Source organism: Oculina patagonica, chromosome 8 (assembly GCF_052425735.1).
Source record: "Oculina patagonica isolate OP01 chromosome 8, crgOcupat, whole genome shotgun sequence".
Lineage (NCBI taxonomy): Eukaryota > Metazoa > Cnidaria > Anthozoa > Scleractinia > Oculinidae > Oculina > Oculina patagonica.
In genome coordinates this window covers 14,785,063-14,798,445 of record NC_135765.1, presented here as the reverse complement: position 1 = coordinate 14,798,445, position 13,383 = coordinate 14,785,063, and the positions used below count along the sequence as shown (strand labels likewise).

Genomic DNA, 13,383 nt, shown 5'->3' with positions numbered 1-13,383 from the left:
TCCGAGAAATGATGTTAGCCAAGGGTAATAAGGATATGAATAATTGGGAAAAATTTGGGCAGTCGGCCTTGGTCCCCCTTCTAGCTTAGTTACTGTTCTGTTGCGAGGTTGTCGAGAGTATACAGTTATCGCAGCCAAGGTTATTCCTATGGGTCTCACGCTCCCACTCCAACTTGTGCAATACTATATGAATTTATGGTCATGCAAATAAAGCTTATTGTTGTAGTAAAGAAGGACCCTCCAAGTCCTTAAAGCAAAGTGAGTCAGTGCTTGAAGTATTAAGGTGACGGTACACCTGAAAGCCGTTTATCCACCGCTTAACCGCTTAACTTGGGTTTTATGCGAATCTCTTGTTCGCGTTTCAAGCAATCCAAAAAGTCTATGCTCAAAACACGTATCTACGTTTTGCGGTGTTTTGTAAATTTGTGAGTAATTTTCGGGGATGATTGAGAGGAGTTTTTCTCAAAGGATTAGTAAAATTTTAGAGAAATAAAAATATAGAGATTTAATGTGATTTCAAAATTAGAATTTGAAGTTTAAATTGGTATAGACGGACACCAGACTGACCCCAAGACAACCTGGAGTGCTCTTGCTTGGGGGTCAACTGCCTGGTGGTGTTTCCAATTTTGTTTCTTTCTTAGTCAACCCCTTCTCTAAACCTCCTAAAAAAATCACAGCCTTTAGTCAAAAAATTGAAACCTCTCAGAGTTGCATATTAATCCATTTACCGTCAAGTGCCACCATCAGGAGAATAAAGAAACTTGACCAACTAACAGAAGGCAATAGCAGCCATTCTTGCACAGAGTGTTGTTACTAACGCATCGATTGCGTGATCGTTAATTGATACAAAAAATTTCTTCGGGGTAAATATTCCCAACAATGTGACCTCCGAGCCATAAGTTTTGGAACATGGCTTGTGAACCGCTGCTTAATCTTTGCAATCGTCGAAAAAGCTGTGGACCATGCTGCAATGCCTTTTTTCTCATGATAAAGCGAAACCTTCTGCTTGTTTTGCTGGTTGTTGGAGCAGCCGTCGGTTTTGCAATTGGAGCAATTGTCAATGATCCAGTAATTCGTATCACCGACCCTGAGAAGAAAGCTACTGTAATAATGCTCATCGGCTTTCCAGGAGAACTGTTCATGAACATGTTAAAGATGATTGTCCTACCTCTTATAGTCGCCAGTCTGATAACAGCCGTATCAACCTTGAATCCTGACGTGGCGGGAAGAATTGGACGACGGACCATGCTTTACTACTTGGCAACAATGGCTTTAGCCGCCATTTTGGGGATGACTCTTGTGCTGTCGATTCGACCCGGTGTGAGCGACAACCACGACTCTCGGGAAAATGTTCAAGCTGTGAAATATCGAAATTTGGACTCGCTGCTTGATATGATAAGGTATGTCATTAAGGATATTGCACATTGAGATATTTCAAGATTTTCTTAGGCTTGTTGTTTGTCAGCTTACAGTGTGTTTGTTGTCTTCCTTTATAATTAAAATGCAGTAATTACCGACACTAGGTATGGAGAATTACTTGACCCAAATTGTAATGGTTTTTGTCGGAATTAGCTGCTATAAACAAACAAACAAACAAACAGATTTGGAAGCTATCAGTTATTCGTATTTTCCATTAGGCAAAGCCAAATTGTTTTTAATGGGATCTAATATTGAAACCGTCTGCCAAGGTCTGTTGATTGTGCTGTAACGCAACAAGAGAAATTGAAACAGACCAGTTTCCAACGCAAACCTCCACAAACAAACAAACAAACAAACAAACAAACAAACAATTAAGATTAATCTTTTTCGGCCAGTTTCTAGACAGAGTTTTCCATGTAAACAAGAGGTGAAAAATACGCACATTTTTCACATTTTACACGTTGCAAAATAATTAAAGTTTAACATTGTTTTCAATGTTATGTTCATTGTTTTCAATGTTGTTTCAAATAACTATGTAAGCCACGGCTGAAGCTAATAGTACCGGGTACTTTCACATGAAAAAGGCGGCTCAAAAAATAATCTACTAGCGTTCTATCACGAATGCTGTTCTCTGATTGGCTACGCTACTCACTATCTATTCTGTTGTAGAAAAGGAGTAGCGAAACAGCGTGCGGTTGTCAACAGAATGGCCGCAGCTTTTTTGCTTTTAAAATTGTCCGTGAAGAAGGACTTTGATAATTTACTATTCGAGGCGATATCGGAGAAGATAAAGACTGTAATGAAATATAAAATGAAGATTTTACACGGTAAGAAGAGCATTTGTTATTCATTTACGCCTTTAAAGAGGGCGATTTTATTTAAGCAATAGACCACACTTTCTAGGGCTTTACTGGCGTAATAAAGCCACGCGGGATGTTGGGAGAACACGAGAAAAGCTTGTAAATCGCGAGCCGTCAGGCTTTATTACGCCAGTAAAGCCCTAGAAAGTGTGGTTTATTGCTTTTATGAAATAACTATAGGAAACGTCCTTCAAAGAAATAAGAATCTATTTTATTTTTCGTGATCAAATGTCTTATTCTCAACAAGTTCATCGAATGACGCTGTAAACCAATCACAGCGGCCGAAAGAATACATCACAGGTTCATGCAGCTCCACACACAAAATCCACAAATCGACGCGACAAAAACGTTTAAAAGTTCTTTTAAAGATATATGAAAGTCATAAGAAAGGAAAGGAAAAAGACAAACTGTCACGGTATAAAATGTATTCAACGATTTTAAAGTTCTTTGACGTGGAAATCTAGCAAATTGTGGCCGGAGTCATTTACCGCGAAAGTAAAAGCAGGTAAAAGACTGCACGAAAACTTTGCAAGTTTACAAACTTCACAGACTGACGAGGGTGTTGAGAATAAAGGTTAGTTCCACAAACACTTCTTTAGAAATTTGTTCTGAATTTATTTATTCCGTATTCCTTTGTTTTCGCCGAATAACGGACTTGAGATAAAGCACTGAAACTCAGCACGTAAAACTGAAGATATAATTTAAGCGCGTACAAGAACTCAGTGTGAGGTTCTGCCATCAAAATAATTCTAGTTCATCGCGACAAATTCGATCAGTTTTATTTCCTTTTAAATAACACTTCTGAGTTAATGTTATATGTAACCATATCCATATTTTTCCAGTCCAGTGAAAGCGGACCTGTTTATTCTGTTACTTCTCACTTAGTCAGTATTTGTCTCTGCGTTTTTTTTTTTTTCTCTAGTGCCTTTGCTCAACTGTTGTGGGCGGGAAAATTCAATTTTGTGATCCACCCTCAGTACATTTTCATAATGATCATTTACGATAATCATATATATTCTCCGTTTTAACCATAAGATAGACCAAAAGAATACATTAAACTAAAGTTAATTCTTCGTCCTTATGCGTAATCGAGCGTAGTGCGGCCATGTCGGGACAGAAGCGGGACTTTACCGGTACAATAGTACATAGGTTTTTGACCAATCAGAGCGCGCGTAGTATCTGAGTTATTTTATAAAATTTTATAACATTCAGAGATGCGTTTCGCCGAGACATTTTGTGGAAAAAGTTTTAAACTGGTTTGCAACCCAACACAATTTTAACGTCCCCATCAGGAGCAGTAAAGAAGAGCTAAACAGATTCAACTTTTAAATTTTTTAATGCATCAACAAAATTGAAAGCGAATTCAAGGTTTTTTCCTTGCAGACGACTCGTTCAACTTTTAATTAATTTCTGATCGTTCACGTTTCCAAGATTTAAAACAACTTGACTTCCAAAGGGCCTTTGGTAGTCAGTAAATCTTTCAACTGCCATTTTTGAACGAAAATCCTGGCTTTTCGTTCAATTTCGAGCAAATGACGGTTAAAATAAATCGTGAATGAAATGCAAAGGCGCGCACAGAAGCTAAAGCAATGTCGATTCTTCCTTGCGAACAACTCTGAGTTCAACTTTTCAGAAATTTCTAATCGTTAACGTTTTGGAATAAAAAAAAATTGATTTCCAAGGGCCCTTGTACGTCAGTACATCTTTCAATCGTCATTTTACAATAAAAAACCCTGGCTTTTCGTTCAGATTTGAGCAAATAACGGTTTCAATAATTCGTGAATGAAATGCAAACGTGTGCACAGAAGCCAATGCATGTGCAGTGTGGTGCAGTTGTCAATTATCCGCTTGTGGCGGGCTGTTCCGAAAACGCGGAGTGCGGAGTCCGAAAATGCGGAGTCTGTAAAAAAATTAAAATAAAAAATAAAATAAAAATAAAATAAAAAAAAGTGTGATAAAAAAATTAAAATAAAATGAAAAATATATAAATATTAAACTAAATATTAAAAAAATAATACACATTTTTGCACAGCTTCGCCCGAAGCAGTGAAGCGGATCGTTCAGACCGCGGCCATTTCTTTCTTCAAAAATGACTGCAGTTCACGTTTCACGAAATATTAACAAACAGTATTTCCAATTTTTTGGAATCACTACTCGTAAACTTCAAATAACTTTAGTTTCTTTTTTACCAAAGAGCCTAAAGCCATGTTGCTTCGCCTGGCTTTCCACGAATACACAGTAAACTCTCTAAAAGAACCACCAACAACGTGGCACTTTTCAACTCCGCCTTTTATGCTAGACGAAGTTCAAATTAAAGAAAAATGTACAACAACGATACGCTACTCCGCAGCACTTAATAAAAAAGCATAAAATAAATAAATAAAAAATTTCCCCAAAAGTCATTTAACCGCCTTTGTGCCGTGGATATCTACAGCCATCTGTGGACATGTCATTTTTGGTTGAAATCATGTTTTCAGTGCAAGAATACTAATTCTTTTGATTGTAAGTTCTTTTTGCTGGGAACTCGGAACCTGGGAACCGTTTATTTCAGGTGTCATGGAAACACGTCTGTGTCAAGGACAATCGTGATAACTGGTAATGGTTATGTCAAGCTTGCAATAGCTTTTGCTTTTCACTACAAATGACACATCTGTTGCTGAAAAGTAACATTGTATATTTTGATACGGGTTAGATGTACACTGTCTCGGTTCGTTGTTTACACAAAAAACGCTTTCATTCTCGTGTGTGAAACGTGAACTGCAGTCATTTTTGAAGAAAGAAATGGCCGCGGTCTGAACGATCCGCTTCACTGCTTCGGGCGAAGCTGTGCAAAAATGTGTATTATTTTTTTTAATATTTAGTTTAATATTTATATATTTTTCATTTTATTTTAATTTTTTTATCACACTTTTTTCATTTTATTTTTCTTTATTTTTTTTTTATTTTTTTACAGACTCCGCATTTTCGGACTCCGCACTCCGCACTCCGCACTCCGCACTCCGCGTTTTCGGAACAGCCCTTGTGGCGTGACCTATTTATATCATAAATCAAAAAAAAAAAATAAACGAGAGCCTCTCTTGTTGTTAAGTTTTAAACGTCTAGTAGATTTATACTAAAACAATTAGATTATTCGCTCTCGATTTCTATGCGAGATAGTTGATTCGGTCTTCGCCCTCATCAACTATCTCGCGATAGAAATCTCGAGCTCATAATCTAATTGTTAAATGGTTCAGAAGAGTGAGTAATACACATGCAGTAGATAGCTAGGAAAGATAACTGGGATAGTTCAAACGCTTAAAAGTTGTTTATAACGTTAACATAGCAAGCAGAGCTCCGCAATCAAAATCAGTTTATCTGAACGTGCGCAAAATCCAATAGTGCACGCTGATAGCGTGACCATGACGTCGGCTATCGCCTTGAGCAACTCTTAAGACCTGGCTAAACTAGGAAACATTGTTGCGGACGCAAATGTTTCCCAGTTTAGACACCCGGGAAAAATATGTTTCGGAAACAAATTTTGCTTCACGGAAACAAAAAATGTTTCTGCCTCAAGACAAAAACATTTTTGCTTCCCGGACACAAATTTTGCTCCCGAAACATATGTTGTCCAGTTTAGCAACCCTGGAAACAATGTTGACTAGTTCATGCGCATGCGTGACAGTTTGTTCCCGGGACATTGTTTCCTAGTTTAGCCACCCGGGCAGCAAAACATTTTCCTTGCTTTCCGCTAATTTAGCCACCTAGGAAACATGACAAGGAACAATGTTTCGGCAACAATGTTTCCTAGTTTAGCCAGGCCTTTACGCTTCTTTCGTGCTTTCCAAACTCCCCGCATGCACCATTACTCGATAGTGCACGCTAAAACATGAAGCACTTTTTCATTAATAAAACGAAATTTAAATCAGTTTGCGATAAATAGTTATAGTGAAAGTTACATCACCATACATTAATTCTATGCTCTTAATTGGTCGATTTTTTTTAGGAACTGCTTTCCTAGTAACCTTGTTGAGGCAGCTATCACTCAGGTTAGTCATGAACATTAATTACGTATGATGGGCCTGTGGCAAAACACTTTACTTTTATAGTGCCTCTCCCCACCAAGGTGTATAAATGGGTACTGGCGAATTTGATGTTGGGAGGGTAATCCTATGATGGACTAGCATTCCATCTGGTGGGGCTGGGAGGGGGAATAGAAATACTCCAATTGGTTTAATGCTACGGAAACCGGGATAAGTTCGGCCTTATGGGCCACTGGGCTCGAAGACAGACTTAACCTTTTACAATGGTGGACTAAAAGGGGAAATACTTCAGAAGGCAGTCTGTATCTGCGCAGTAATTATAAAAGGCAACTTGTGATGACGTAACTACCCATTATGAATTGCACAACTAGAATTTCTGGGGTGTTTTCTGTGTCGAACTATTTTTCAGGAAACTTGTTAATTTACATTAAAAATCATCGTAAGATCCTATTTCAAGCTGTCAGAATTGATAAAAGAGTCAGATGCTGTGTGTAATAGAATCGAAGTAGTGTTTTTAGCTTTTAAGGGCAGGCTAGTTCTTACATTTTATAATATAAAGTGATTTTTACTTTTTTCATCTAGAAAAAGACAAAATACGTCACAGTTTCAGCAAAGTTTAAGACTTACAATGTAACAGGCACATCGATTCACCTTGAAGCTGGGGAAGAAATTACCGCTGTTCACAACAATGGTACTGCTAATATCACAACAATTAAGAAGGATATTCACGCGGGCTCAGATACAGTACCCGCAGGGGTGATGGGAACTGGAGGAATGAATATCCTTGGTCTGACTGTGTTCTCCATCGTGTTTGGTATTGTTCTTGGGAGACTGCGCGAGAAGGGAAAACCGCTGGTTAAATTCTTCTCCAGTTTGAATGAAGCGATTATGATGATTGTTCTTTTCATCATGTGGTGAGTTGTTAGGAGCAGGTTAGTACATTTTAGTACTCGCGTGCCAGCGGTGTTGTACTGGATTTACGACGAACTGGAGTTATGATCTGGACGACTTATAAGAATAACAAACATGCAATTCTTTACTTAGTAAACCGCGAAGGTTTATACTTAGCAATTTAAGAAATGCTCCTTTTTACGAAAAAATTGAAATAAATTGCATTTAGTTAGGGTGCCGGTGTTTGTGAAATGAACATGCGGTCAAAACGTCATGCAAATTAGTTTTGACTCAATGCAATAGATGATTGCGGATTAATATTTTTGTGTTACATTTAGCGGATTCGCGGATTTCGAAAATAAAACGGATGGCGGATTAGCTGACAATTCTGGCCCGGATTCCGGACGCTTTATGTCAGGAAGTTGGGTACATGCATACTGAACGAAGTTGGGATCACTTTGGTCGGTCTTTGTCGGTATGTTGGCGGAATTGTCGCAAAAGCAAACGCGCAGTGAAACAAAACTTCTTAAAAATGGCATAGAAACAACATCTACCGACCGTTGCACTGAAACTTTATAACAATGTTTTCAAGTAATGCGGATTCGGATTTGAATGGCGGATTGACGGATTTGGCCAAAAAATAGCTCGGATCGGTGGATTCATGCGTACCCCTATTCACCGCCCTCCTAAATGTTGTTTGCCAACTTTGGGTAAAGCAGAAGTTGAAGCATAATCTGAAAAGAAGAAGCCTTTTAAAGGAAAAAAGTACTCCTAATTCATCGAATGACTTTCAAAAAAGTTTTATTTTTCAAAAAAAAATGCTTTGAAACGGTTTCTGGCCAGTGTTCAGCTCGCTGACTCAAGTTTTAAATTATCCATGATTTAATACCGTTTAGCGTGCAGCTATTAAACTGTCTTTGCACTTCATGTGTATGCATGTTTTTTTCTTTTTATTTCAGGTTAGCTCCAATAGGAGTGTGCAGTTTGGTCGCAGCTCGTATAGCTGCCATGGATGACATTGTGGAGGCAATGGGGAAACTAGGATTGTACATGGTCACTGTGCTATGTGGTTTTCTCGTCCATTCTCTCATCGTGATACCGTTGGTATTCTTTGTTGTCACTCGAAAGAATCCTTATGACTTTATGAAGGGTTTGAAAGAGGCCTTGATGACAGCGTTTGGTATATCTTCCAGGTTCGTTGACTTCACCATGAACCGATTTGCGAGGAATTTAAATTATTTAAGTCTCTCAACTTGTAGGGACACTGGGACCTGGAGCTTTTCTTTTTGAATCACTCATTCATGTAATCAATTAATCATTCATTGAAAATCTTCACTCGCTGTAATGCCATTTTAGTGCATCTTGAGACACTTTAAGACACAGTTTGTTGCTACCGTCAAGGCATCTTTAAGCCAATGTTTAAGCTAAATGTCGTTAAAAAATGATTAACGGAAAGGTACGATCGCGTAATTTTGTGTTAAACTCCCTGCTAAAAAGTGGTACAGTGGGGTGAGTGGGGGGAAGGCATCTTCTACGCCAGTTACTGATAAAATTTGTAAAATTTTACCAAGTTATATTATTTTTTTGTCAATATATTATTTTAGTGTAATGATATTTTAAAGCACCGTTAGTTTGCACAACACCTGACTGCACAACGTGCCATGATTGCAGAAGTACAAATTGGCGTTTTGCGCCCAAATTGTTTTTAGATCGGGGAGGTACCATTCCTTTTATAACATAACATCTTGCCTAAATGTTTTGTCTGCCAACTCAATGATCTCTTGTAAATATACTTTTGTATAGTGGACTATATATTATACATCGCAGTAATTTTACATCATATCTTTACTGACTGCAGTGCTTGAATGTTTCAGAGTGCGTTGGCGAGTCGTGGGAGCTGGTGGCAAAGGGAAATAGTCGTATAATCTCTTTCGATATGTTTAATTTCTCCTATTTTTCAATTCCAGTGCAGCCACACTTCCAACGACAATCCGCTGCGTGGAGGAAAACAACAACGTGGATCCACGCATCAGTCGTTTTATGTTACCGCTTGGCGCCACTGTAAACATGGACGGCTCAGCTCTGTATCGCGCGGTTACTACTATCTTCGTGGCTCAGTTAAATGGTATCACTCTTAGCCCTGGAAGGATTGTTGTGGTTTGGTAAGTAATTATGTATTCTGTTTCCTTTAAAACTGATCAAGAATAAGACTTGCCCTCGGGCCAAAGTGCTCCATACCAGTGAACCAGTATCCCGCTTTCTGAAGCATCCCTGAATTGGATGCTTGTCCACTTTAGGTACCTCCCCTGATTTTGTCAAGTTGCCTTACAATTCACCAGTGCTCATTTATTCCACTGGGTGTAGCGAGGCACTGTAAGAGTCTCCGACACTCTAGCCATAAGACAACCTGCACCTTTCATTTAATCTTGTAGAGTTTAAGTCATGGCTTCGCTTCTTTTTTAACTTCTAAGTATTATTTTGTATGTTTCTATAGTTTCGAAAATTATGTAGTTTTCCCTCGATTTCAAGGGACTTCTTTCATCCTGTCTTTTCAATCGCCCTCGCCCAAAAACTTACACCATCCAAGAAAATCTTCGAGCATCCAATATAAAAAAAAACATAATATAATTTTAATACCAATATCAAATTGTGTCTAATGTCGAGAATGCATTTTTCGTTTGCGAAAATGGTCCCACCGACACGCACTGCATGCTTTATAGACCCTTTATATGTAACAGAATCAATGACCTAGTATTAATAGCACCCCCCAAAATTAATAGTGTGCCTGTCAGGACTTAAAAAGCAATTTTACAATGGAACTTTGTAGCTTGATGGCTGTTGCTCTCGCCGTTGGTGCTGCTGGGATACCAGGGGCAGGCGTTATGACAATCATTGTTCTTCAAGCTGTCAATCTACCATTGCATGACGTCGGACTAATACTTGCTGTTGATTGGCTCCTGTAAGTAGCAACAAACTGTGATGATAAATTGATATATACCGTGAAGTAATGAATGTAAAAAAAAATTCGCCACCCGTTTTGTCAAAATGTCAATACGTTCGTAGCTAGTGAAAATCTTTTTAGCCGTGATTTTTTTGTAATTAACTTACAACTCGTGTTTTGTGGAATTCTTTGAGCTTCCACTTTGGAAATTTATAAAACGATTTGCTAAAAACCTACAAGTTGGGATATTTGTTTTGTACTTTGATTCATGCAAACTCCAACTGTATTTCTCTTGGAAGAAGTTTCTTTTTTAATATATACGTGTCGTCGTTTGATACTGCTACTGTTGAATATTCATATATATGTGTCCTTATTTGCAGAAAAATAAACTAAAATAGCATGGGTTGGCAACCCCCCTAAAAAAAAAAAAAAAAAAAAAAAAAAAAAAAAAAAAAAAATTAAAATTAAAAATGTGAATTGGGCTTTTTCCCTACAGTAAATTAAAAAACGTATGCGTAATGTAATAGGCTTACCCGACATTTTTTTCATCAATGCATTACTGAAATGTATTTGTATTTTCTTTGCCATAAGGGACCGCGGCCGTACAACGGTGAATGTTTTAGGAGATGCAATGGGCACTGGGATTGTGGAACACCTGTCACGTGTCGACTTGAAGTACAGAGCTACCGACTGTGACAAAATACCATCAGATAAACATCGCAAGAAGGACAATGCCGATGTCATTTTGTATTCCTCTAATGTGTGAGAGCAGAGGCAGATTTAGGGGAAGGGGAGGGGGAAGAGAGGGAAGCGGTCCCCCTTTATTCTTTCGAAGTGTTAACTTGCGACCTGGCCACAATTTCTTCAGCCCACTCTTTCTGTTGGTTTATCGCTTCCTGAAGTTCGACCGACATTCGTCGAATATAAGAAAGTTATATTGGTGGAATATCGGCCCTCAATGCCGAAAGATAAATAACCTCTCCGGAGAATTTTTTGTATTTGCGTTAAAGCAACATCTTAACAGTTTTGTAATTTGGTTAAACTTAAGGTCAAAAAGGGTTTAGCTAGTATGTGCAGCATTTAAAGGATTGCATTTGTAGTTAGAATGAGGTAATGGCTTGGTGTCTTGGCATAATAAATAGTGGCACGCAATGTATGCAGAAGCGATGGCGTTTTACAAAGGGTCTAAAATATATATATTGTCACAAATTAACGTAAATAAAAGTTCAGTGTAACACCACTTACGGCACCCAATTAATACGGACAGTTTTGTTTGCCCATACATATAATTAACCCGCTTTTTATGGACAACCGTTGATAACGGATAACGAACAACGGGAACTTTTTTTTCTGTGACCCAAGTGAAACGCTCTCATACATAGTTAACCTCGCTTTCGGGACACTTTTCGGTTACTGCTTATGTTATCTTGGAACTGTGCATTTATCAATTTTTAACGATTGTGTGCTCATTGCATCCCGTTAGAAAAATATAAACTCTCTACAGGCTATGCGTTTTATTCTAGTTGCGTTACCTTGTAGCGTGACATCCGATCTACGATATACGGCGATACTTGTTACGAGCGTCCGAACATGCAAGGTCAAGTGCTGTCTCTGACCGGACCACACAGGCCCATTGCATAAAGAAGAATCTCTTGTTAAATTTCGAGCGACTGCGTAGCACACATAAACAGTAAATTTTAAATGCTGTGAACACAGCGCGAGATATATAGAAGAAATAGGTTCCATACGTTTCGGGGTTACCGTCCCTTCTTCAGTGGAGAAAATTGAGCTGGCATTTCAATTTTTCCACTGAAGAAGGGGCAGTAACCTGAAACGAATGCAACATATTCCTTCTATATGGCGCATTGTTCTTGTTTACATAGGTCAATTGTACAGATGTTTGTTTATTGAATGGAATAGAACTTGTCAGATATAATTTGACTCTTTCGTTTATATCTTTTATTAGTCCTTTCTAACTGACCAGGAGTATTTTGCTTTGTGTTTTTCGTGGCGATTTGTTGTTGTGTTAAACTTGATCTTTGTTCTTCCTGTAGCTAGTTCCCAGTCCTATTCGGTCGTTCGATCGGGAGAGAGCAGGCCGAAGGGCTCCGACATAAAGCGTTGACTACGACATCGCTTAAGGGCCCATTACAGTATCTCGTTGCGAAGCTACGGTTGCCACTCAAGTGCAATTTTATTCCCGTTTTCTCGCATTCGTGATTAAGCTTAGCGGCTAAATTTTACGGAAGTTTAGTTCCTTTTCGGTTAAAATAATTTTCTAATCACAGAAATTTGTTCTGCAGTAAAAGCGAACTGGGTGAATGGAAATAAAAAAAAAACGTTTGTCATACTAAATGATTGCAAACGAAATTTGAAACTGCCGAAATATTTTTTTTTTAACAGTAGTGGCGATGCATTAGAAAACATGCGAATGTGCGGCGCTTTCATCGGTTTTCCCTTCAGCTCACTGAAGAAATCTGTGAAAGCCACGGGCAAAATTAAAGCATTGTCACTAGAACTAAACGAAGATTATGCAAAAGCAGCGATTTATTTTGCCCGCGAAACGAAGATAAGATATTTTTAAGCAGTTACCGAATAAATATAAGCTTAGGAATAAACTCCATTTATCCGCCGTAAATTGCTTGTAGAAACTGCTGAAATGATTCGTACAGCAGTCTAACCACATGTCAAATTCACAAAGGTACAAAACTGCGAAAACTAAACCATATTAAACACAAGTGGCCGAACCCAAAGATGTAGTGTCAATGGCAATCTATCAACTGCTCGTACCTTAAGTTGCGGCGTACCCCAGGGGAGCATATTAAGTCCTTTACTATTTTTAATTTACATTAACGATCTCCCAAACTCTCTGCAGAACGCTGTACCAAGAATGTTTGCCGATGACACCAATCTTACGTTATCTGCTAAGACGTTAACTGCCCTGATTAAATAGCCTTAGTTGTTGGCTGAAAGCTTACAAGCTCAGCTTAAATGTTGCCAAAACAGAGCTAATGATAATTGGATCAAGGCAAAGACTATCTGTTCAATGTGACGACGTAGAAATCAGAATTGATGACCAAATTATCGAGAGAGTTGATCATACCAAATCTTTACCATTGATGCTCATCTCTCATCGTTGAAGAGATTTGCAAAAACGTTTCCTCGGCTATAGGCGCCCTTAAACGAGTGCGCCCCTTTATATCGAAAGGAACTGCAATTCAAATTTATAATGCCTTAATTATGCCACATTTCG

At 38.4% G+C, this 13,383-nt stretch overlaps 1 protein-coding gene across 1 annotated transcript; it reads left to right on the top strand.

The window, feature by feature from the left end:
- Positions 1 to 856: 856 nt before the first annotated feature.
- Positions 857 to 12,054, top strand: LOC144664522 (excitatory amino acid transporter 3-like). The gene is made up of 7 exons (XM_078525696.1): positions 857 to 1,400; positions 6,262 to 6,304; positions 6,881 to 7,212; positions 8,149 to 8,382; positions 9,157 to 9,351; positions 10,017 to 10,148; positions 10,722 to 12,054. Exons 1-7 carry the CDS (start codon positions 910 to 912, stop codon positions 10,894 to 10,896), a joined length of 1,602 nt encoding a protein of 533 aa, XP_078381822.1. The 5' UTR covers positions 857 to 909; the 3' UTR covers positions 10,897 to 12,054.
- The last annotated feature ends 1,329 nt before the right edge of the window (positions 12,055 to 13,383 follow it).

What these genes read in the sequence shown, in the direction of transcription:
- LOC144664522 (XM_078525696.1), top strand. Translation starts at nt 910, where the DNA reads ATGGCTTGTGAACCGCTGCTTAATCTTTGCAATCGTCGAAAAAGCTGT. An exon ending in TTGAGGCAGCTATCACTCAG is followed by an intron (nt 6,305 to 6,880) that starts GTTAGTCATGAA and finishes TTTTTCATCTAG; the next exon opens with AAAAAGACAAAATACGTCAC. An exon ending in ATTGTTCTTTTCATCATGTG is followed by an intron (nt 7,213 to 8,148) that starts GTGAGTTGTTAG and finishes TTTTTATTTCAG; the next exon opens with GTTAGCTCCAATAGGAGTGT.